The sequence below is a fragment of the Mirounga leonina genome, unplaced genomic scaffold (genome assembly GCF_011800145.1).
Source record: "Mirounga leonina isolate KUSES-001 unplaced genomic scaffold, KU_Mleo_1.0 Mir_154, whole genome shotgun sequence".
Classification (NCBI taxonomy): Eukaryota; Metazoa; Chordata; class Mammalia; order Carnivora; family Phocidae; genus Mirounga; species Mirounga leonina.
In genome coordinates, this window is record NW_023270389.1 from 44,904,069 (window position 1) to 44,926,969 (window position 22,901).

At 37.9% G+C, this 22,901-nt stretch overlaps 1 protein-coding gene across 4 annotated transcripts in view; it reads left to right on the forward strand.

Annotated features, from left to right (window-relative positions):
* Positions 1 to 22,901, forward strand: part of RNF2 (ring finger protein 2) — a 50,261-nt gene that overhangs the window by 21,582 nt on the left and 5,778 nt on the right. For all 4 annotated transcript variants that reach the window (XM_035010659.1, XM_035010658.1, XM_035010657.1 and 1 more), the window contains 3 exons: positions 15,603 to 15,691; positions 18,619 to 18,779; positions 19,413 to 19,628. In XM_035010659.1, the coding sequence (XP_034866550.1) occupies positions 15,605 to 15,691; positions 18,619 to 18,779; positions 19,413 to 19,628 (464 nt within the window). In that variant the 5' untranslated portion in view covers positions 15,603 to 15,604. The remainder of the gene's footprint in view (positions 1 to 15,602; positions 15,692 to 18,618; positions 18,780 to 19,412; positions 19,629 to 22,901) is intronic.

A 22,901-nucleotide genomic window follows, 5' to 3' on the forward strand; every position in this document is an offset into this window, starting at 1 on the left:
AGGGAGGGATAATCTAAGAGACATCCATTTGAATGTCTTTGAATGTTCTGCAAAGCTGTAGTTGAAGATGAGCTTCTTTATGTTATGTTTTGTCCTTTTATAAAGATTCCACAAGTTTCTAATGAAGTTTGGGCCAGAAATGTCTCTATCCAGTATTTCTCTTTTTCTTTTAAGCTTCTAGGAACTACACTTAGTATTCAGCCACATACAGTTTACTAGCAGTAGACAGCTGACAGATCTCTTTCTGGCAATTTTTTGTTACTGAAAAGGCCTTAAAGAGTAGTCTTGGATTAATTGGCCTGCTGATTGATTTTTTTTTTTTTATCACATGAGGCACATAACCAAACATTTTTATGTTTCTTTCTAAAATAATTTAATCTTTTTAAAAGGTGATTAATGTAAAATTTTTAGTAAGTTAGGGAGTGGCTAAGTAATTTTTCTTCCTAATCTTCTACATGTTGGGTGGAGGGGGGCTGAGAAATAAGAATGTTTATTTATTGAAATAAATCAAGGAAATGATGCCCTCTCCATTTTATGACCATCATTCATGAAATATGCCGGGCACTTTATATGAACATCTCATTTAACTTTGCCAATGACTGTAACTTTGCAGATTAAAAAAAAAAAAAAAAAAAAGACCTTGAGAAATTTGGATATAGGTCCATAACCAGTAGCAGCCAGTACTAGGATGCATATGCAAGCTGATCCAGTTCCAAAAATCATTTACTGTACTTCCTGGGTGTTTCATTTGTTATATCATAAAATAAAGACATACCTAAAATACAAAGTTCTCTGTCCTTATTCTTGAGGAATTTATGGTTTAGTCTATCCATTTTTCCTTCTAGGGGAGCTAGAGAATGGTCTTGGGAGCAAATGTATGGCCCATTCAGGGGAGTTGAGGGTCTTGGGGGTCTCAAAGAGTTGAATGGGAATGTGTATTACTATTGTTTTCAGTTTTTCACATGAAACCTGTTCTTTGCCCCATCTAATCTCTAATAGACTTGACCATGATTTTTTAATACTCCCCTCAACCAATTAAAGGATTGTAGATTAGGGGTGGGATTAAAAAAATGGCACTTTAGGGAGCCTCTAGTTGCCAGGCACTATTAAAAGAAATTTATGTAGGAACGGTGTTGTGATTAGTGGTTAGGTCCTTAGACTAGTCTTCAGAAGACTAATCCATAGTGTAATTAAACCTAGTATACAAATTTTCCAGTAGTTCATATACTTCATTAAATTCATAACTTAAGTATAACTTTTTTTTTTTTTAAGATTAGAGGGAGAGAGTACGTGCGTGCGTGAGGTGGTGGGGTGGGGAGATTGGACAGAGGGAAGTAGAGAATCCCAAGCAGGCTCCACACCCAACGACCTGAGCTGAAACCAAGAGTCCGACACTTAACTAACTGTGCCACCCAGGTGCCCCTAATTATAGTATCTTTTTTTTTTTTTTTAAGATTTTATTTTGTTTATTTTAGAGAGAGACCATGTAAGCAGGGAGAGGGGCAGAAGTAGAGGGAGAGAAGCAGAGCCCCGCTCATCTCGGAGGCGGATGATCATGACCTGGGCCAAATTCAAGTGTTGGATGCTTAACCAAATGAATCACCCAGGCACCTCTATAGTATGTTTTTAATGGAAAAACTTAGAGTGGAAATTTTAGTTTCTAAGTTGGGGACTTAGTGAATTTTTGTCCTGAAAAAGTAATTTTTACATTCATTTAAAAAATTATTCTTCTTCTTAAAGCTTGAGTTACATGATAAATTTTAGGAGCCAAATTATAATAGAATGATAAATTTTTAATAGTTGTATTCATATTTTCCTGAAAGTAAACACAAAATTTCTCAGGCAGGGATGGATTAATTATTACAGCAATAACCCCATTGCTCCAGTTGTTCCCTCTCAGTGATGCAGTGAGACCTGGATGTTCATTTGGTAGTTAAAGAACCTGAAAAACATGAATCTGGGAGCTTGTATAGGTGTTGCCCACCTCCTGAAAAGAGGGAGGGAGACCTTTGCTTCTCAAATTCTCCTTGGTGGGGTGCCTGGGTGGCTCAGTCGTTAAGCATCTGCCTTCGGCTCAGGTCAGGCCCCGCATCGGGCTCCCTGCTCAGCGGGAAGCCTGCTTCTCCCTCTCCCACTCCCCCTGCTTGTGTTCCCTCTCTCACTGTGTCTCTCTCTGTCAAATAAATAAAATCTTTAAAAACAAACAAACAAGTTCTCCTTGGTTACAGAAGGGGAGGATCCTAGGTTCTTAATCTTTGGAATGTAAATGAATGTGGGGAGGGGTAGGGAGATAAGACAGGTGTCAGAATTTAACAACCCATGAATGTCTCCATAGTCTCATACCCCCTGAAATATAAATACATACTTCTAAAGAGGTAAATCTCTTTTATCTATTCAGTTATCTTTAACTTTTCAAGACTTCTCTTTTGCAGGACAGATTTGTATGCTCAAATAGCCCTAACTATGCAGATACATAAAAATATTTTCTCTACACATAGAAAATAGACCAACTGATAAATTTTCCTTTTGTCTTGCTTTTCCTCCCCCTATGTTATCTTGAAGTATGTGTGTTTGGTCATGAAAATAAGAAATGTTAAGATTGTCTAACTTGAGCTCCTTTATAGAGTTATTCAGCAAATATTGATTAACTGCTATATGCCAGGCACAGTGCAGGGTTCTGGGGATATTGTGGTGAATAAGATAAATACTCTGCATTCAAGGGACTTAGAGACTATAGAAGTGCTGTGGTGAAAAAGGAAAAGAGAATAGACATGAGAAAATGGCAAAGTTAGAATTTTGTTAGAATGCGTGAAGGAGCTAGCAGTGGCAAAATCTTGGGGGGGATGGGGGGACGAAGGCGTTCTGTTCCAGATGGAAGGGATGCACTAGTAAAAAGATTCTAAAATGAGAATGAGCTTGGCAAGATAGATAAAGAGAAAGATGGCAAATGTGGCTGAAACATAGTGAACAGAACTCAAAATCACAAAGTGCATTTAGGTGTTTGGATTTTTTTTTTTTTGTATTGCTAAAATAGGATCACGTTATATATATTTTGCCCTACAACTTGCTTTTTTAAAAAATTAATGTATGTTATATACATATGTTGAATTCCATGTCAGCATGTATAAGCTCTATAGCTTTGGCTATATCCTAATTAGCCATATTCCTATTGACAGACATATATAGACTTTTACGATTTTTTGCTATCACAAACAATGCTGTGATCACCATTCTTGTATATATGTTTATTACATATCTGTCTGAGAATTTTTGTTGGATAGATTTCCTGAGAGAACCATTACAAGGTCAGAACTTTTGACAGATTCAGGCAGATTTGAGAGGTGAAGATTCAGCCAGTACAGTACAGTGTTATTTTTTGATTTGGCCAGAGAGCAGAGACAGTTCTTTTGGTATGTTTTCTATTTATCAGTTGCTGTTTTTTGATTTGTAACTTAATTTTATTGAATTTTTTAAAAAAGGATAAATGAGATTATTTTAGGGTTTAAGGTACCTGTGTATGTTAAAATATATGTATTGAAGTTCTGAGCTAATATGTCTGTCTACTATTGCACTTTTTTTGAAGTAAATCATATTTTTTCTTATTTTTAAAAAATTTAAATTCAGTTAATTGACGTGTAATATATTACTAGTTTCAGAGGTAGAGGTCAGTGATTCATCAGTCTTATATATAACACCCAGTGCACATTACATCACATGTCCTCCTTAATGTCCATCAACCAGTTTCCCAATCTCTCCACTCCCATCCCCTCCACCAGCCCTCAGTTTGTTTCTTACGATTAAGAGTCTCTTATGGTTTGTCTCCCTCTCTGATTTCATCTTGCTTTATTTTTTCCTCTCTTCCCGTGATCCTCTGTTTTGTTTCTTAAATTCCACATGAGTGAGATCATATGATAATTGTCTTTCTCTTATTGACTTACTTTGCTTAGCATAATACCATCCTTCTAGTTCCATCCATGTCATTGCAAATGGCAAGATTTCATTTTTTTTTAAATGGCTGAGTAGTATTCCGTTGCATACACACACAAACACACACCCACCCACCCACCTACCCACCCACCCACCTCACATCTTTTTAATCCATTCATCTGTTGATGGTATCTAGGCTCTTTCCATAGTTTGGGTATTGTGGACGTTGCTGCTATCAACATTGGGGTGCAGGTGCCCCTTTGGATCCCTACATTTGTATCTTTGGGGTAGATACCTAGTAGTGCAATTGCTGGGTCATAGGGTAGCTCTATTTTTAACTTTTTGAGGAATCTCCATACTGTTTTCCACAGTGGTTGCCATTCCCACTAACTGTGTAGGGAGGGTTCCCCTTTCTCCGCATCCTTGCCAGCATCTGTCCTTTCCTGACTTGTTAATTTTAGCAGTTCTGATTGGTGTGAGGTGGTATCACATTGTGATTTTGATTTGTATTTCCCTGATGCGAGTGATGTTGAGCATACTTTCATGTGTCTGTTGGCCATCTCCATGTCTTTGGAGAAATGTCTGTTCATGTCTTCTGTCCCATTTCTTGATTGGATTATTTGTTCTTTGGGTGTTGAGTTTGATAAGTTCTTTATAGATTTTGGATACTAGCCCTTTATCTGATAAGACATTTGCAAATATCTTCTCCCTTTTTGTCGGTTGTCTTTTGGTTTTGTTGACTGTTTCCTTTGCTGTGCAAAAGCTTTTTTTTTTTTTTTTTAAATTAAGGTTTTTATTTATTTATTTGAAAGAAAAAGAGAGAGCACACGAGTGGGGAGGAGAGGGAGGTGCAGGCTCCCAGTGAGCAGAGCCTGATGTGGGGCTTGATCCCAGGACCCTGGGATCATGACCCGAGCTGAAGGCAGATGTTAACCAGCTGAGCCACCTAGGTGCCCCAGGAAATGCTCTTTGATGAGGACAGGTCATATGTGCTCTGTATGGTTTGCTGTGCCAAAAGCTTTTTATCTTGATGAAGTCCCAATAGTTCATTTTGCCCCTGTTTGCCTTGCTTTTGGAGATGTGTCTTGCAAGAAGTTGCTGTGGCTGAGGTCACAACGGTTGCTACCTGTGTTCTCCTTGAGGATTTTGATGGATTCCTGTCTCACATTTAGGTCTTTCATCCATTTTGAGTCTTATTTTTGTGTATGGTGTAAGGAGATGGTCCAGTTTCATTCTTCTGCATGTGGCTGTCCAATTTTCCCAACACCATTACTATTATACTTCTAAAGAATGTGGATAGAATAATGACATCAACCAGTAAGTTCTTAATTGTATGTTGTTCAAAGACAATAAATTTAAAAATGGGGTGTGCGTTTCCATAGAGATTTCTGTAATAGTCATACATAGCTTAATTTATCCAGTTTTCATCTCGAGTACATTCCTAAGGCCACATACTGTAATTATGCTCTAAATGCCAAATTGCTTTGTCCTCAAAACCATGCCACTGTACACTTTAGTGATTTAAGAATTCCTGTTTCTCCCTACTCTAACACCAGATATTATTAGTCATCTTAATTGTTTGTCAGTATCACAAACAAAAAATAGAGCTTATGTAAATAGCAGTGTTTTGATTTGCAATTTAGTGATTATTAGTGGAGTATAGTCATTTTGCCTATATTAAGTTGCCTTTTAAATTGTCTTGAGGGACGATTCAGGGTACATTATGGATATTTGCCTTATACATGTTGCAAATATTTTCTCCTTGTCTATCGCTTATCTTTTAAGTTTGCTTATGATGTCTTTCCTTGATTTTGTATAGAAGTTTAAAAAATTTATTAGGTGAAATGTGAACTGCTTTTAAAGTATTCTGGTATTGAATCTTGCTTATTAGCCTGCCTTCCTAATCTTAATAGTATGCAGCCTTCTACCCTCTTTTTTTTTTTTTATATATATATCTGTGTAGTTTTTTTTTAATGCCCTTAATCCTTCTGTAATTTTTAAAAAATTTTATTTATTTGAGAACGAGAATGGGGTGGGGGAGAGCGGGAGTGGGAGAGAGAATTTTAAGCAGACTCCCTGCTGAGCAGGGAACCCCACGTGGGGCTTGATCTCATGACCCTGAGATCATGACTTGAGTCAAAATCAAGAGTCCAACTGAGCCACCCAGGTGCCCCAATCCTTCTGGGATTTTTAATTTTTTTTTTTTAAAGATTTTATTCATTTATTTGACAGAGAGACAGCAAGAGAGGGAACACAAGCAGGGGGAGTGGGAGAGGGAGAAGCAGGCTTCTCGCTGAGCTGGGAGCCCGATGCGGGGCTCGATCCCAGGACCCTGGGATCATGACCTGAGCCGAAGGCAGTCGCTTAACCAACTGAGCCACCCAGGCGCCCTGGAATTTTTAATTTATTTGTTTAGGTACATCTGATTTAATTTTTAAAATTTCGATATTTGTTTAAATCCTTTAAAATATCTTAAATTACATAAATTCACATGTCTATTTTTGAACCCTTTGTTTTGTTGCATTAATCTGATCATCTTTTCTTTAGACCATAGTGTTGCTTTTCATGGAGCTTTAATATTTGATGTAAGGTATGTCTCCCTGATTATTCTTCTTTTTCAAAATACCTTGGATGTTCTTGTGCATAATTCAGGTGAACTTTAGAACCACTTTGTGTATTGATATTTTGATTGGGATTGCATTGCATTGGATTGGTTTATGTGTATGTTTATCCAATCCATGTCCTCTTTAATGTCTTTCAGTTAAGTTCTAGAGTTCTGTGTTGTCAATACTTTGTGAAATTTACTCCTACATATTTTATAGCTTTTGTTGCTATTGTGAATGGTTGTAAATGGGATCGTTAAAAAAATGCATTTCTAAATGTTTATTTCTGGTTTATAGAAATCTATGGCTTTTTTTGGCATGTTTTTCTCTATTCATGCCACCATGTTGCTGCCTTTTTTTAGTTATAATAACTTTTCATTTGATTTTCCTGGATTTTTGGGGTATTTGTATTATCTACTGCTGATATTTTTGTTATTTCCTTTTCCAGTGCCCTGCGGGCCTTCCCTTTATTTATTTATTTTTTGGTGGCATTATGGACGTCTTCTAGCAGAAGGACAGTCTTATTTCCTGACTTTTTAAATAGGAATCTTCGAAAGTTTTAACCTTGGGGCTTCTGGTATATATTCATCAAGTTAAGAGTGTTTCCATCTCTTTCTAACTTACTAAGACTTTTAATAAGGAATAGTTGAATTTATTTATTGATATAAAGTAGAATATAGCAGTCTCTGTTAAGCTAACTTAATATATTTTACATCTATTTGTGCATTTTATTTTTTTCTTTTTGGTTTTGTGGGAAATTTATAGTATTAGCTTTATCAAATAACTTAAATTTTGCTTTCATGAACAAATCTTTTGTTTTTTAGCTGTTGCTGTTTGATTTATGCTTTTATAATGATCATTTTTCCGTTTACTTTCTTTAGATTTATATTCTAATTTCTGATGCTTCAGTTTTTCAGTTTTTATGGTTTTAGTACTTAAAAATTAAAGATTATCAATATTTCTGAGGGAGGTTTTACTCCTTACACATCTTACATATATATATATATATTTTTTTTTTAATCAGAGTGAGAGAGAGAGAATGTGAGTGAGCACAAGCAGGGGTAAGTGGCAGACAAAGGGAGAAGCAGGCTCCCCCCTGAGCAAGGAGCTTTACGCAGGACTTGATCCCAGGACCTTAGGATTGTGACCTGAGCCAAAGGCAGCTCCTTAACCAGCTGAGCCACCCAGGGGAGCTACCCAGGCGTCCCACATCCTGTATGTTCTTAAATCCTGTTTGATTCTTGAGAAGATCACCTCTCTTAAACTCTTGTATATTTTCCTCCTTACCAGCCACAATGACCTTCCCCACCCCACAACATGTCTATTCATTTGAAAGTCCGTCCTTGATTCCTCTTTTTTTATTTTTTAAAATTTATTTGACCGAGCACGCATGCACACAAGCAGGGGGAGCAGTAGGCAGAGGGAGAAGCAGGCTCCCCACTGAGCAGGGAGCCCGATGTGGGGAGATGCAGGACTTGATCCCAGGATTCTGGGGTCCTGACCTGAGCCAAAGGCAGATGCTTAACCGACTAAACCACCCAGGCGTCCCTTGATTCCCCTGTCTTAAATAGCTCCTTTTCTCCTATTGATTATGTAACCCAGAGCCCCTTTTTGTATCTTTTACATAGCACTTAAGAATTATTAATTTGTTGTATGCATGTTTGTTCTGTTTATTGTTGGTATTTCTAGCACCTTGTACAGTGCATGGGGTGCAGTAGATAAATCAATATTTGAGTAAATGACTGATTCCTAATCTTATGAAAGGATTTAGGGAAGGAGAGGGACCCACCCAGAAACATAGGCCTGTTTTTAGGTCGATTTGAATAGGAGGACTTCAGGAAAATTGATAACCTGTAAATTAAATTATTGGAAAACTATCCTAGCCCTGGAAAGCTTTTGTGTAGGTCAGGAGTACACATGCATACCCCAATTTGAAGATGCCTAGTTAAATCATGTAAGATCAGCTTTAGTAAACAGTAATTCTTTACCGTTATGTATCATCTAAGGTTCATTTTTTCCTTTCTAAATATCTTCCCTCACTCATTTATTTTATTTATTTTTTTAAAAGATTTTATTTGTCAGAGCGCACGCACAAGCAGGGCAAGCGGCAGGCAGAGGGAGAAGCAGGCTCCCCACTGAGCAAGGAGCCCAATGTGGGACTCGATCCCAGGACCCTGGGATCATGACCTGAGCCGAAGGCAGATGCTCAACCAACTGAGCCACCCAGGAGTCCCTCATTTATTTAACTTCTGTTGAAAAGCAGGTTCATTTCTAGGTGTGGGAGAAAATATTAAGATATATCCAGTCAAGTCAGAGGAGTAGATATGTAAGCAACTGTAATGCAATATAAGTAAGTCCAAAGTGCAGGACGTATTTTGTACTTGGCTTTTTTTTTTTTTTTTTTTTTTTTTTGGCAAGTGTAACCATTTTCTTTGGCTTCTTTCTGGCTTTTTTTTCTTCATCTTTGAATTTCTATATATGAAAATGATGTGCCATGGTGTAGTGTTTTCGGCATTTATTCTGCTTGGTATTCTCTGAGCTTCCTGGATCTATGGTGTGGTATCTGACATTAATTTTGGGAAATTCTCAGTCATTATTGTTTCAGTTATTTCTTCTGTTTCTTTCTCTCCTTTTTTCTCCTCCTGATATTCTCATTACATGTATGTTAAGTCTTCTGAGGAAAACCCACAGTTCTTGGATATTCTAGTCTGTTTTTTTTTTTTTTTTTTTTTCAGTCTTTGTTCTTTTTTCCTTTTCAGTTTTTGAGGATTCTGTTTATCTGTCATCCTCTAGCTCAAGAGTTCTTGCCTGAGCAGTATCCAGGCTACTAATAAGCCCATCAAAGGCATTTGTCATGTCTGGTACAGTGTTTCTGATCTCTAGCATTTCTTACTGTTTTTTTCTTAGGATTTCTATCTCCCTGCTTACATTGTCCATGTGTTCTTATGTCTACTTTACTCATTAGAGCCCTTCGCATATTAATCATAGTTTTAAATTCCTGATCTGATAATTCCAGGACTTCTAGTGCTTGCTTTGTCTCTGCAAATTGTGTTCTTTGCCTTTGGTATGCCTTGTAATTTTTTTCTAGATGGCCAGACATGATGTACTGGGTAAAAGGAACGGCTGTAAATAGGCCTTTAGGTATGTGGTGGTGTGGTGTAAGGGGAGAGGAAGGGCTCTATAGTCTTATAATTAGGTCTCAGTCTTTTAGTGAGACTAATACTCTGGACTGTGAGCTTCATTAGTGTTCTCAGTTTTTTTCCCTCCCCCCTTAGGTGGGACAGGATGGCTAGAATGGGCTGGAGTTGGGTATTGCCCTTCTCTAGGTCAGTTAGCTTCTGATAATATCCCAGCATGTTAGGTTTTGATGAACTAGTTTTTCCTAAGAGTAGACCTTGTTAAGAACAGACTGATCTGACAAGCGTAAGGGGGATTTTTCCTATTATTTCCTGTGGGAATCTGGTCAAGCTTGTGGAGGTAAATTTCATAATATTTTGGGGGTTCTCCTATGACTGAGTCCTCCTGGAGTTTTTAACTATCAGACTTCTCTGCACTGAGCCTCCAGCAATTTTTGAAAGATCTTATTTATTTATTTATTTATTTAGAGAGAGAGAGAGAGGAGGGGCAGAGGGAGAGAGAGAATCCCAAGCAGGCTCCACACCCAGTGCAGGGATGCGGGACTTCTCTCATAACCCTGAGATCATGCCCTGAACCAAAATCAAGAGTTGGATGCTCAACCAACTCAGCCACCCAGGCTCCCAGCAATTTTTTGATTGTAGTTGAGATTTACCTACTTGACACTAATTGCTGTTGGAGTTTCCACTCCTCAATTGCTTTGGTAAGCTGAGATTCCCTGTATTTTGTCTTTCCTCTCTTGGGGGCAGTGGTTTTCTCGTGTCCTCCCCTTGCTTATGGACCCAAGAAAAGTTGTTGATTTTTTTAGCCTCTATAGTTTTTTACTTGTTAGGATAAGTGGTGACTAACATGTGGAACTGGAAACCAGAAGTCTAACCTTCTTCTTGTAGAAAAGATAAACTTGGAGTGCCTGGGTGGCCCAGTTGGTTGAGTGTCTGATTCTTGGTTTTTAGTTCAGGTTGTGGTCTCCAGGTCCTGGGATTGCCTGTGGCCAGCTCTGTGCTCAGTGCGGGTCGGCTTATCCCTCTCCCTCCCTCTCTGCTCCCCGCCCCCACACACGTGATCTCTCAAGCTCTCTCAAATAAATCTTATTAAAAAAAAAAGTTAAACTTACTAAATCTTTCTATGTAGAATGCATAAGAATTTCTCATCTCTTTTGCATATTCTGCTCTTTGTGGGTAGTCACTTCTTGGGGGTGCTGTGTTGAAAAAACTTTTGGGGGGGAAAAAAAAAACTTTTGAGACCACATGAGCCCCTGCAAAAGGATTGCATGATCTGCCGTACATGTGAAGATGTAGAAAGTCAGTATGAAAGTGCCAGGTATTTGCAGTCTCTAAAAGAACATTCTGAATATCGTATTGATATTTCTTCTCTTTTGGTTATTGAAGCTGCAAGCTTTCAAGATCTGCCTGTAACTAAGTTGTTAGATTTATTTTCTGTTTCTGCCAAGTTATCTTATCCAGACTAATGTTCACTTTTCATTTGTACATTCTCTCCACAAAAGTGAGAGCCTACTTTATGCACGAAACATTTCTGTTTTGTTGGATATCTCTTTATTCGGAAGTATAATTGAGGTGTTATAATTGGGAATTGGGCCAGGTAGCCCTAGATCTTTTTCTTTTGTACTACAAAGTTCATCAGGCAGTAGTCATCTAGGAAGCACATTCCTGTTGCTGGAAAGAATCGCTAAGATTACTTTTTCTGACCTCATTTCTCATCTTCGCTGGCTTCATCTCATCTCTCTCTTCTCTCCTTTCAGGTTATAATTATTCCAAGGTGACCCATTCTTGTTTTCTCTGTCTATATATTAGTAGTATCTATACATAGATAACTCCCAAATACTATTCATTAAAATGACAGTTCATTCTCCCATGAAAATCAGAAGCTAAATGTGTTTTCACATTCTTGGCTTGGACAAGCAGAAATACAGCTTCTCAGAAAGGTTATATGTGATTTTGGGGAAGGGTAGAATTTAGATTAAATTTAAACAATGTAATATATTGATCTAAAGAAAGAGGAACTAATTCTTAAAAGCTTATCTGTTCCATTTTTCCAAAGAAGACATCCAGATGGCCAACAGACACATGAAAAAGTGCTCAACATCGCTGGGCATCAGGGAAATCCAAATCAAAACTTCAGTGAGATACCACCTCACACTAGTCAGAATGGCTAAAATTAACAAGTCAGGAAACGACAGATGTTGACGGGGATGCGGAGAAAGGGGAACCCTCCTTCCTACACTGTTGGTGGGAATGCAAGCTGGTGCAGCCACTCTGGAAAACAGTATGGAGGTTCCTCAAAAAGTTGAAAATAGAGTTACCATACGATCCAGCAATTGCACTACTGGGTATTTACTCCAAAGATACAAATGTAGGGATCCAAAGGGATACGTGCACCCTGATGTTTATAGCAGCATTGTCCACAATAGCCAAACGAAAGAGCCAAGGTGTCCATGGACAGATGAATGGATAAAGAAGATGTGGTGTGTGTATGTATATATATATATATGCAGCCATCAAAAGGAATGAGATCTTGCCATTTGCAACGACGTGGATGGAACTGGAGGGTATGCTGAGCGAAATAAGTCAAACAGAAAGACATGTATCATATGACCTCATTGATATGAGGAATTCTTAATCTCAGGAAACAAACTGAGGGTTCTGGAGCGGAGGGGGGTGGAAGGATGATGGGTTAGCCTGGTGATGGGTATTAAAGAGGCATGTTCTGCATGGAGCACTAGGTGTTATGCACAAACAATGAGTCATGGAACACTACATCTAAAACTAATGATGTAATGTATGGTGATTAACATAACAAAATTTTTTTAAAAAAAGATACAGTAACAACAACAACAAAAAAGCTTATCTGTTCAGTGACTGCCAAAAGTAGAAATTTGAGCTTCCTTTTATACAGGTGGATCATGGCCTTTAAGCCATGTATTATGTGTATGCTTCCTCTGTGTGTGTGAATTATGTCTTGAGGCAAAAAAAATGGAATTTTAAAATCTTAGATCCCTATTGACCCTCCTTGGCCAGGTCACAGGAGAGGCCACTAAATATTATTCAGATCTACACTGCTGATATATTCTTAAAAAATACAGCTCGTGGTTTTGAGATTAGCAAGATTGTATCCTTTTTTTTTTGGTCTCTGGATTACTTGCTGCATTATTTGGTAAGATAGCATCCATTCAGTAGCAGTTAAGACTTCAGATACCAGGAAACATATGATTGTAATATAGATAAAAACAGAGTGACTGGAAAACTTTTCAAAGCCACAGAAATCCTAGTTTTTCCAAATACCAGGAAATCAACTACAACTAACTTGTGAATTACTTCTTGAATCTTGTTGTCACAGGAATACAAATATCTAAATCATATATAATTTGGTTATGTGCAGGAGAACTGGTATTTCTAGAAACGAGCCATCAGCAGAAGGCTTTTTTTATTTGATGGTTCCCATTAATTTGCTGGGGGAGCTTTCTGGAGACAAGAAAGGACTATTCTGTTTACAGTGGGCCTCAGGTTAACAGTTACAGGTTGGGACATGGGAGTAGGATTTGGAATTATTAGAAATTCCCCCTGAGTAATTTTAGTCCTCTGAGAGATTCATTATGTTGTGGTAGGATTTATGGTAGAAATAATGGCACATGTATCTACCAGGAAACACCAAAGGCTCAAGGGATTTTTGCTTGTTTGGGAGTCCACTAGTTCTGATAAGCAAAACCAGTCAAAATACTCAAGGTACACTCAGTGGACAGCCTTGAAATCATTAAACTTTTTTTTTAAAGATTTTAAAAATTTATTTATTTGAGAGCAAGAGCATGAGCAGGGGGAGGGGCAAAGGGAGAAGCAAGCTCTCCACTGAGCAGGGAACCCGATGCAGGGCTCAGCCCCAGGACTTCTGGGATCATGACCTGAGCTGAAGGCAGAGGTTTAGCCGACTAAGCCACCCAGGCGCCCCAGCCTTGAAATTGTTAAAAAAAAAAAAAAAAAAAAGTCACAGCTCTCTCATCTGAAACATTTGATCATATTTATTTCAAATTTTTGCTTGGGCAAGGGAGAAACTTCATGTGGAATGTGGCTTTTGTTAAAGGAAGAGGGCAAGGTATGCAGAATTTTAGAGGGGGCTAGAATAGAGGTTAAGTTTCAGTGAAGTGCTTTTACTTCTCAAAGCAAAGTTGAGCTAATTGCTGATTGGGTAAGTTCTTGATAGCAGATCTGTTTAAACGGTGTTTGCTGGAAATGGGAAGTTTAGCTTCCTGGATATAAATAGGTCATGTCCTTCACTGTCTACATGCCAATGTAGAATATATGATTTACTTAAATATGCAGGTTGTGTCTTCTGGTAGGTGTGGGATTTTTCTGTCTACTGGACCACTCTACTTCGGTGGCCCATAAATAACTGGAACTCAGTATTTATAGCAACTCCAACCCACACCTTCCTTCTATATTCTCCATCTCAGTAAAGGGATGGTTGCTTTCCCGAAGTCATATTGGACCCTCCTGTCTTATATCAATGTCAAATGTATCATTAAGTCTGTCTCATTCTCTCTGCCCATGTTTAACTGCTTTGGTTCAGATAGTTAACATCACTCAGGTTTTTGTTAACAGCCTCCTCACTGTCTTCTTACCACTATTTACTTTTTGTTCTTCTACCTTCTGCACTCCTCCTTGAGTTTCTGTGAAACTATTTGATCACATAACTTTCTTGTTTAAAACTTCCAATAGCTTCCAAATACAGGCATACCTGGTTTTCGTGCCTGTCTTCATACATGCTGTTCTACTCTGTCTGGAACCCTCTTTTCTACTCCCATTCCAGTGTAGTGATCTCTTAGTTTTTAAAACATTCCATCTCTGCTGAAGATTTCCCTGACTCCTCAAATTCCCTAATCCTCTTCTGTAATTCCCTATTGTTTATTCCATACTGCTGCTTAGACTTTATCTTGTCAGATTGTAGTTTACTTAACTTACATGTATTTCCTTCTTTTTAGGCTATGAATTCTGAAGCAAGGACCTAGAGCAGTTCTGCTTGGCTAATAATAGATACCTACCTAAATAGATAAATATTTTTAATGCCTGGAGCCCCTTCTTTTTCCTATGCTACATAAGAGTTTTCTAAGACCATCTTCCTCACATGTGTCCTAGATCCCATTCCCCTATTCAAAGAGAAGCACAGAAATTGGCCTTAACATTGTTCAGTTTATTCATAACTAGAGGGGAGAGGCATAATTAATATCAGGGTGGTGAGGAGACCTTGAAATCACATTAGATTGTGAGCAATAGGAGAAACTAGAATATTTAGCCAAAAAGAAAGAAAAATCAAGTGGGATATGATTACAGTACCCAAATATTTGAAAGGCTGTCATGTAGAAAAATAATTAGTTTTAATCACTGTGCCTCCAGAGGGCAGCTGTAGGATGAAGAGGTGCCATTTTGGGTTCAGCATTAGGAAGAGCTTTCTGAACATTATAAGCTGACTTACTATATCAAGTAGGGGATTTTTCATGAGTGGAGCTGTGAAAGTAGAGGCAGAGTGACCAGGAGTTTAAAGTATTGTAAAGTTGATTTTGTTATCTCTGGCAAGAATTGACCATACTGGAGAGTCTTATTAAATTTTCCTGATATAGTTCTAAGTTCTATGACCGTGAATTTTAGAAGCATATTTATTGTTTAGGATTAAGACAGATTTCTGTATATATGGTAATAATATTAGCTCTTTCTGTGTGCTACCTGTTGGGCATTCAGAGATCACTGATGGGCTCTTGCACTGAGATAGCTTGTACTTATAAATGAAAAGATTCTTGGGCTTTTAATTTTTGAGGTGTGTGTGTCATTTCTATTTTGATTATTTTCAGGATTCACGATTCCAGAAAATCAATTTTGAGATTTACTTTCCTTCCAGGTACTAAAATTGTTTTTCTTTCCTTTTTATTCTTAGCAATGTCTCAGGCTGTGCAGGCAAACGGAACTCAACCATTAAGCAAAACATGGGAACTCAGTTTATATGAATTACAACGAACACCTCAGGTAACGTAGACTAAGATGAACTTAGGGGAAGTAAGACATGTTTGGAAACTGGGATACATTTTTAGAAAATGAAAACTCGAAAGAACATAATGGTAATAATGAACTTATATACAGGTTGTCTTGTGTATGTTTGGTTTACACTTCATTCATTGATTCAACAAATAATTTTAGTGTGTACTGTATACCAGATTCTATGCTAGGCGCTAGGTGAAGTGAATAAAAGATGTGGCACCAGCTTATGGAGTTTAGAGACATTAAATGAATAAATATCCATAGAAGTACACATTTGAGAAGTTGTGTAAAGGGGGAACGTCCTCAGTGCTGTAATAAATAATAATGGGAGGAGGCACTGGGTGGATTAAGAAGGTAATGGTTTGAAGTAGATAAACATGCTTAAGACTGAACTCATTTTGAGATGCCTGTAAGTCAGGCAGGCAGAGATGTTAACCTAGGGGTCTGGACCAAATATAAAATTTTGGGGGTTGTCAGCACATTTTAAGAGAGATAAGCAGAGGGGCCCAGAATTTCATCCAGAGGAGCTTCAACATTTAGAAATAAAGGAAAAAATGGAAAAGCTGGCAAGGGAGACTGAGAAGGAACAGCCAAAGTAAAGAAAAATAGGATATGGAGAGAGAGGATCAAAATCTAAGAGGTTTCTTGAAGAGGGAGGATGTAATTCCTGTGTTTGACACTACTGAGAGGATAAATAAAATGAGGATTACAAACGTGTACGTTGTATGTGGCAGTGTGTACTTCTATTTCATGACCTTGGCAGGAGTAAATTCACTTGAATAGATTGTGCTATGTTGAAGGGGGAGAAAAGTGAAAATGTGTAGGTAATTTTTCAGAGAAGTTTGGTTCTGTAGAGAAGCAGAGAAATGGAGTAGAAACTGGAGGGGAACATGGAATTGGGAAGTTTTACATTTTGTTTGTAAGATGGGAGATGAGGTGCACCGAGGACATCCCGGTGCCCTGCATGGCTCTAAGGTATATCGTTTATGTTTCACTATACAGCAACCCCATGCAGATACTACTGTAGGCTGATTTAGTGGAGAGTCCGAGATTGCTGAAGCCTGAGAGCAAATAAAATAATCAAAAGGATATACTTGAAAAGGGAGGAAGGAAGGTAATTTTATAGGAAGAGGCATATTTTCTCTTTGTAGCAAGAAAGAAGATGATTTATAAAGATGTCATAGAAAATGAAAGAGCTCTCAATGAAACGTGAGGTAAGGTAGTATTTTGAATGTTCAGATGTAGGAAGTTCTGCAGATAGAAGAAAAGGTGTGAAATAGCGTAGAAAAAACAAGTTTGTTACAAGAGAAACTAATTGCTGAGCAGTGTTGAACGCCCATTTGAAACTGGTGAAATTTTTTAGTGATACCAGTCTGGTTGTATGATTCCCCCCTTTTTTTTCCCCACAGTACTACACACCTGCACAGGTACATAGATGGAGAACATGGATGGTTGAGTTTATCCTGGGCTGGGATTTTGCAAGGCAAGTTCTAAAGAAGGAGAGGACAGACTTGGTTACTAGCTGAGTCGTCATCATACTCATAGTTTCCTCATTTGTAAAATGGAGGTTGTAATTCCTAAATCAAAAGTTTGTGTGTGTATTGAATTAAGTAAAAGAAAATACAGAAAGTGCTTTCTTTTTTTTTTTTTTTTTTAAAGATTTTTTAAATTTATTTGACAGAGAGATAGCGAGAGCAGGAACACAAGCAGGGGGAGTGGGAGAGGGAGAAGCAGGCTTCCCGCCGAGCAGGGAGCCCGATGCGGGACTTGATCCCAGGACCCTGGGACCATGACCTGAGACGAAGGCAGACGCTTAACGACTGAGCCACCCAGGCACCCCAGAAAGTGCTTTCTAAAGAGAGGTTGAGACATAATAAGACACTCAAAAATAGTGGTAGTTACTGTAAATGTAAAGATAGTTTACTTGAGTCCTTCATGGACAATATCTATAGTTTCTTTGTCTTTCCTTGTAGGGTCTTTATTCTTTGACCCTGTAGAGGAAACACAAGTGTGGAGAGCCAGTGGAAGTAGGAAGTGTCAGTAACATATGGGAAGCCTTTTATTTCTACCTGCACCTTCCCCTTCAGTAGCCACCTACTACACCTCTTTATTCAATCCATAGGAACCAGTATTGGAAAGTGAGGTAAATTTGTACTCAGTGCCACCTTGTGGGAAAAGTAGGTAGTGGTGAAGAACGTGGGAGTCACTCATCTCTGCACTTAGGAGAGATGCGCTGGAATTCTACACTGGAACTCCAAATGCATTTTTACACTGAAACGTTTTTACATGTAACAGTTAGAAATACTAATACTGGTACAGTGGATTAAACTAGTTTGTAGGTTAGCCTGAGAACCTGACCACTTTGTATAAAACTGCTTTTGTGGATCAAGACTTAAGGTTCAAGAAGTGATTTTAAAATGAAATCCTGTTAAACTGTATGTAAATTAGAAATACTTATATTGGAATCTTAAAATCTTTAAATGGATGACATGAAGTACATAGTTTGTTATCAAAATGGTGGAGTTTGTGAAGGTAGAAGAATTAGTTTATTTAGCCTTAATTTCCTCATTTTGAAGGTAAGAAGACAATGTTAATTATTTAGAGTCATGTTAATATGGCTAGAACTTAAGGCATTTGATTCCAAATTCAGTGTGTTTTTTTTTATTATGTTACTTGGCTTTTAAACACGTTAATATATTATTTTTAGCATTAAAATAAGAACATTGGTATAATACAGTGGTGGGGATGAGGGTGGTTGGGGAAGGTTATGATAAAACAGAGTTGACAGTGATGGTGGCTGGGTGATGGGTATATAGATGTTCATTTTTGTCATTTTCAGTACTTTTGTATGTTTCAACTTGTCCATAATAAAAAAAAAATAGGTAGCATTTAATTTTAAAGTGACTCTTGTACAGGAGGCAATAACGGATGGCTTGGAAATTGTGGTTTCACCTCGAAGTCTACACAGTGAATTAATGTGCCCAATTTGTTTGGATATGTTGAAGAACACCATGACTACAAAGGAGTGTTTACATCGTTTTTGTGCAGACTGCATTATCACAGCCCTCAGAAGTGGGTATGTTGAAATGAGTTGTATTAGGTATTTAATTATACCAAGATGGTGCTATATGGGTTTTGAGAAATACACTCTCTAAAAGTATTCATTTGAGAACTGGAAGGTTTTCTAAAGTCTAAGTTTTAATTATTGGGGAATCTTTGTTTTGAAAAAGTTGATTTTATACAATTTTAAAAGCTTTATAGCATGAGTATTTGTTTTGAGGAAATTACAAAGCATGGAACTATGGTTCTTCTACTTCTAAATTATATTAAAAAAATCTTTATGAATGCTATTTTAATAAAATAATTGATAACATTAATATGTGTTAGTGGGTAAATTTTCCTTGTAGGGCATAGATATCAAGGGAAATTTATATTAGCAAGGAATAGATTTTATTTCTAAAATGATTATACATAAATTATCATTGGGAAGTATTCGAATTTTTGCCTGTTGGCAAATACTGCCTGAAATTCCCCAAAATCTTGCTTACCCTCAAATCAGATTTTCAAAGAAATTAAGTTAATCAGTTTAAATTTCTGTCACTGGGTAAAGGTATTGGAATAGAGGTAACTATCCAGAAATTGGATATTTTTGTTGTTAGCTGAAAGATACTGACATTGTTTACATTTTCTTTCCCCTCTTTTTACTTAGCAATAAAGAATGTCCTACCTGTCGGAAAAAGCTAGTTTCTAAAAGATCACTAAGGCCAGACCCAAACTTTGATGCACTCATCAGCAAAATTTATCCAAGTCGTGATGAGTATGAAGCTCATCAAGAGAGAGTATTAGCCAGGATCAACAAGCACAATAATCAGCAAGCACTCAGTCACAGCATTGAGGAAGGACTGAAGATACAGGCCATGAACAGGTATATGGGAAAGAAGGCCAGGGATGGTGGCCATTTTTCTGAATACTTTTATTAAAATACTAAATTTACTTAATAGCCTCCACTTTGAAAAAGATACAGCATAGTAACAAATAGTAGTTCTGCATGGTTACCTTTCCATGCAGGCATAATACATACCTCCAGGCATTAATAGGGTATTCTGTTTACAGTACTATTCTCTGTTGTACCCACTTCCCCCTCCACTTACCATTTCTTTCCTTCTCTTATTTCTATAGCAAAACTGCTTGAAAAAGTTGTCTGTGCTCACAATTTCCAGTTCTTCTCCCATTCTATTTTGGACCCCCTGTTGTCAGACTTTTATCCCCTCCCCCACCTCCGTATCACTTTATCAAATTTTTAGTGACCTCCAGATTGCAAAATCTAATAGCTGATTCTCAGACCTCACTTTCCTGTCTTCCTCAGCAGCATTTGACACAGTTAATTTCTCTTTGAATCGTTTTCTTCACTTGGCTTTCAGGAGACAATATTCTCCTGGTTTCTTTTGTATGAATTAGCTATTCCTTAACTCAAATTTAACATGTCCAATACTGAACTTTTTATTCTTAACCCCCTACTTCTCTTCATTCTTGCTCATTTCAGTTGATGGCAACTTTGTCATTCCATTTGCTTTAGCCAAAAACTTTGGAGTCACCCTTAACATTTCTCTTTTTTCTCACATATTGTATATTCCAGTCTGTGAATAAATATATTTTTAACTTTTCCCATAATTTATCCAGATTGGTCTAGGCCACCACCATCTTTCATTTGAAGTGAAATAGCCTCCTAATTGATCTTTCTATTTTCCATGCTTTTCCTTACAAAGTCTATTCTCAGCACAGCAGCCAGAGTGATTCTGTTAAATTGAAAGTCAGATCATGGTTCTCCTTTGCTTTGAAGCCTCTTATATCTATCTTCTCTTCACTTTCAGGATAAAAGACCTTAATGATGGCTCTCAACACCCTGCACTATTTGGGCACTTTCTTACCCTCATTCTTGTTTCCTTTCTTTTCTTTTTTTTTTTTTTTTTTAAGATTTTATTTATTTATTTGACAGAGAAAGACACAGCGAGAGAGGGAACACAAGCAGGGGGAGTGGGAGAGGGAGAAGCAGACTCCCTGCCAACCAGGGAGCCCGATGCGGACTCGATCCAGGGACTCCAGGATCATGACCTGAGCTGAAGGCAGTCGCTTAACCAACTGAGCCACCCAGGCGCCCTCTTGTTTCCTTTCTGATACTTACTAATATATTCAGGCCTCAGTGAGAGTCATCATTTTCCAAAGTAGGAGATGCCAGTAAAGCCCCATCTCAGTCTGGTATTTCTCACCTTGGCTGAACATCAGAATCACGGGAAGTTCTAAAATTTTAGGACCTCCAGTATCATCCCAAACCAAGCAAATCAGAATCTTTTTTTTTTTTAAAGATTTTATTTATTTATTTGACAGAGACAGCGAGAGCAGGAACACAAGCAGGGGGAGTGGGAGAGGGAGAAGCAGGCCTCCCGCCAAGCAGGGAGCCCGATGTGGGACTCGATCCCAGGACCCTGGGATCATGACCCGAGCCGAAGGCAGTCGCTTAACCAACTGAGCCACCCAGGCACCCCAAATCAGAATCTTTGATTGAGGTCCAAGCATTGCTGTTTTTAAGGTTCCAGAAGTGGTTTTGAAGAAGATGTGCTACATTGTAACTATATTAAACTGACCTACAACTCTGTTTAGCAAAGTAAAATAAAATACTAAGTGTTGAATGTATTTATTTTTGTTTTTATTATTTTTTAAAGATTTTATTTATTTATTTGGGAGAGTGAGAGGGAGAAGCAGGCTCCCTGCTGAGCAGGGAGCCAGACATGGGGCTCAATCCTAGGACCCTGAGATCATGACCTGAGCCGAAGGCAGACGCTTTACTGACTGAGCCACCCAGGCGCCCCTGAATGTATTTATTTTTAAAGAGTTATGCACTTCTAAGAGTTTGAGGGACTTGAATGGTGTTCATTTTAGTCTTTTAGCAGGACAAAGGGTCCCCTTCCAAAATCTTTTATAGACAGTCCTTTGATTTTGCTTGAACATTTCTAGTGGTGAGAGTATGTGATAGAAGCTCCTTCATTTGTTCACGACTTTATTACAGCTTCCTTGCTGTTCTTCAAACTTCTGAAGCAGTGGTTTTGTCTCAAGGCCTTTTTTGTATTTACTGTTCTCTCTTTAAGGAACCCTCTTCCAGATAATCCATGTGGCACACTCACTTTCTTCAGATGTCTGCTAAGTTCCCATCTCCACCTCAGGAATCCAACCATCTTACCCTCCCTTCTTCATTTTTCTCCACAGCACTTATTTTATGACATGTATGTGTTACCTGCTACACTAGAACAATATAAGCCCTTAGAGGGTAGAGAGACTGTCAGTATTACTGATTCTTATAACTCCAGTGCATAGAACCATGCTTGGCTTCAAGTAGCTGCTCAGTAAATATTTTTGAATGTGTGAATTTTTTTTAAGTTTTTCTTTTATATTGAATTAAAATTAGTTTTTTTTTTTTTTTAAGATTTTATTCATTTATTTGACAGAGCGAGAGAGCACAAGCAGGGGGAACAGTAGAAGGAGAGGGAGAAGCAGGCTCTCTACCAAGCAGGGAGCCTAATGCAGGGCTCAGTCCCAGGACCCTGGGATCATGACCTGAGCCAAAGGCAGATGCTTAACCATCTGAGCCACCCAGGCACCCCTTAAAATTAGTTTCTTACGTGTAGCAGTCTTGATCTGTCTTTGTCAAAATACTTACGTTGGATTCTATACTTGTTTCAGATTCTACTTCTGTCTACTAGTTTAAATAGTAGAGGCTATATATATATATATATATTTAAAGATTTTATCTATTTGTCAGAGAGAGCGTGCACAAGCAGGGGAAGCAGTAGGCAGAGGGAGAGCAGGCTCCCTGCTGAGCAAGGATAAAGGCTAAATATTGACATTCCTAATTACTGTTATTGTTCCTCATGTGACATTCAAGTTTGATGGTGTAGGTCTTGAAATACACCTCTAGAATAGTATGTAATATACGATTTGATAAGTGCAAAATATAATAAGCTCTTAATCTCTATTATGAACATTATTTTAAGAATGATGCCTGAAATAAATTAGCTCTATCAACCTCAAAAATTTTTGGAAAGAAGTTTGGGATGAAAATAAATACATTAAGACAAGTAACCCTGTTTAGATTACTTTATAGTCAACTGAAACAATTTTGCTTTTGCTTTACTTGTAGATTTTA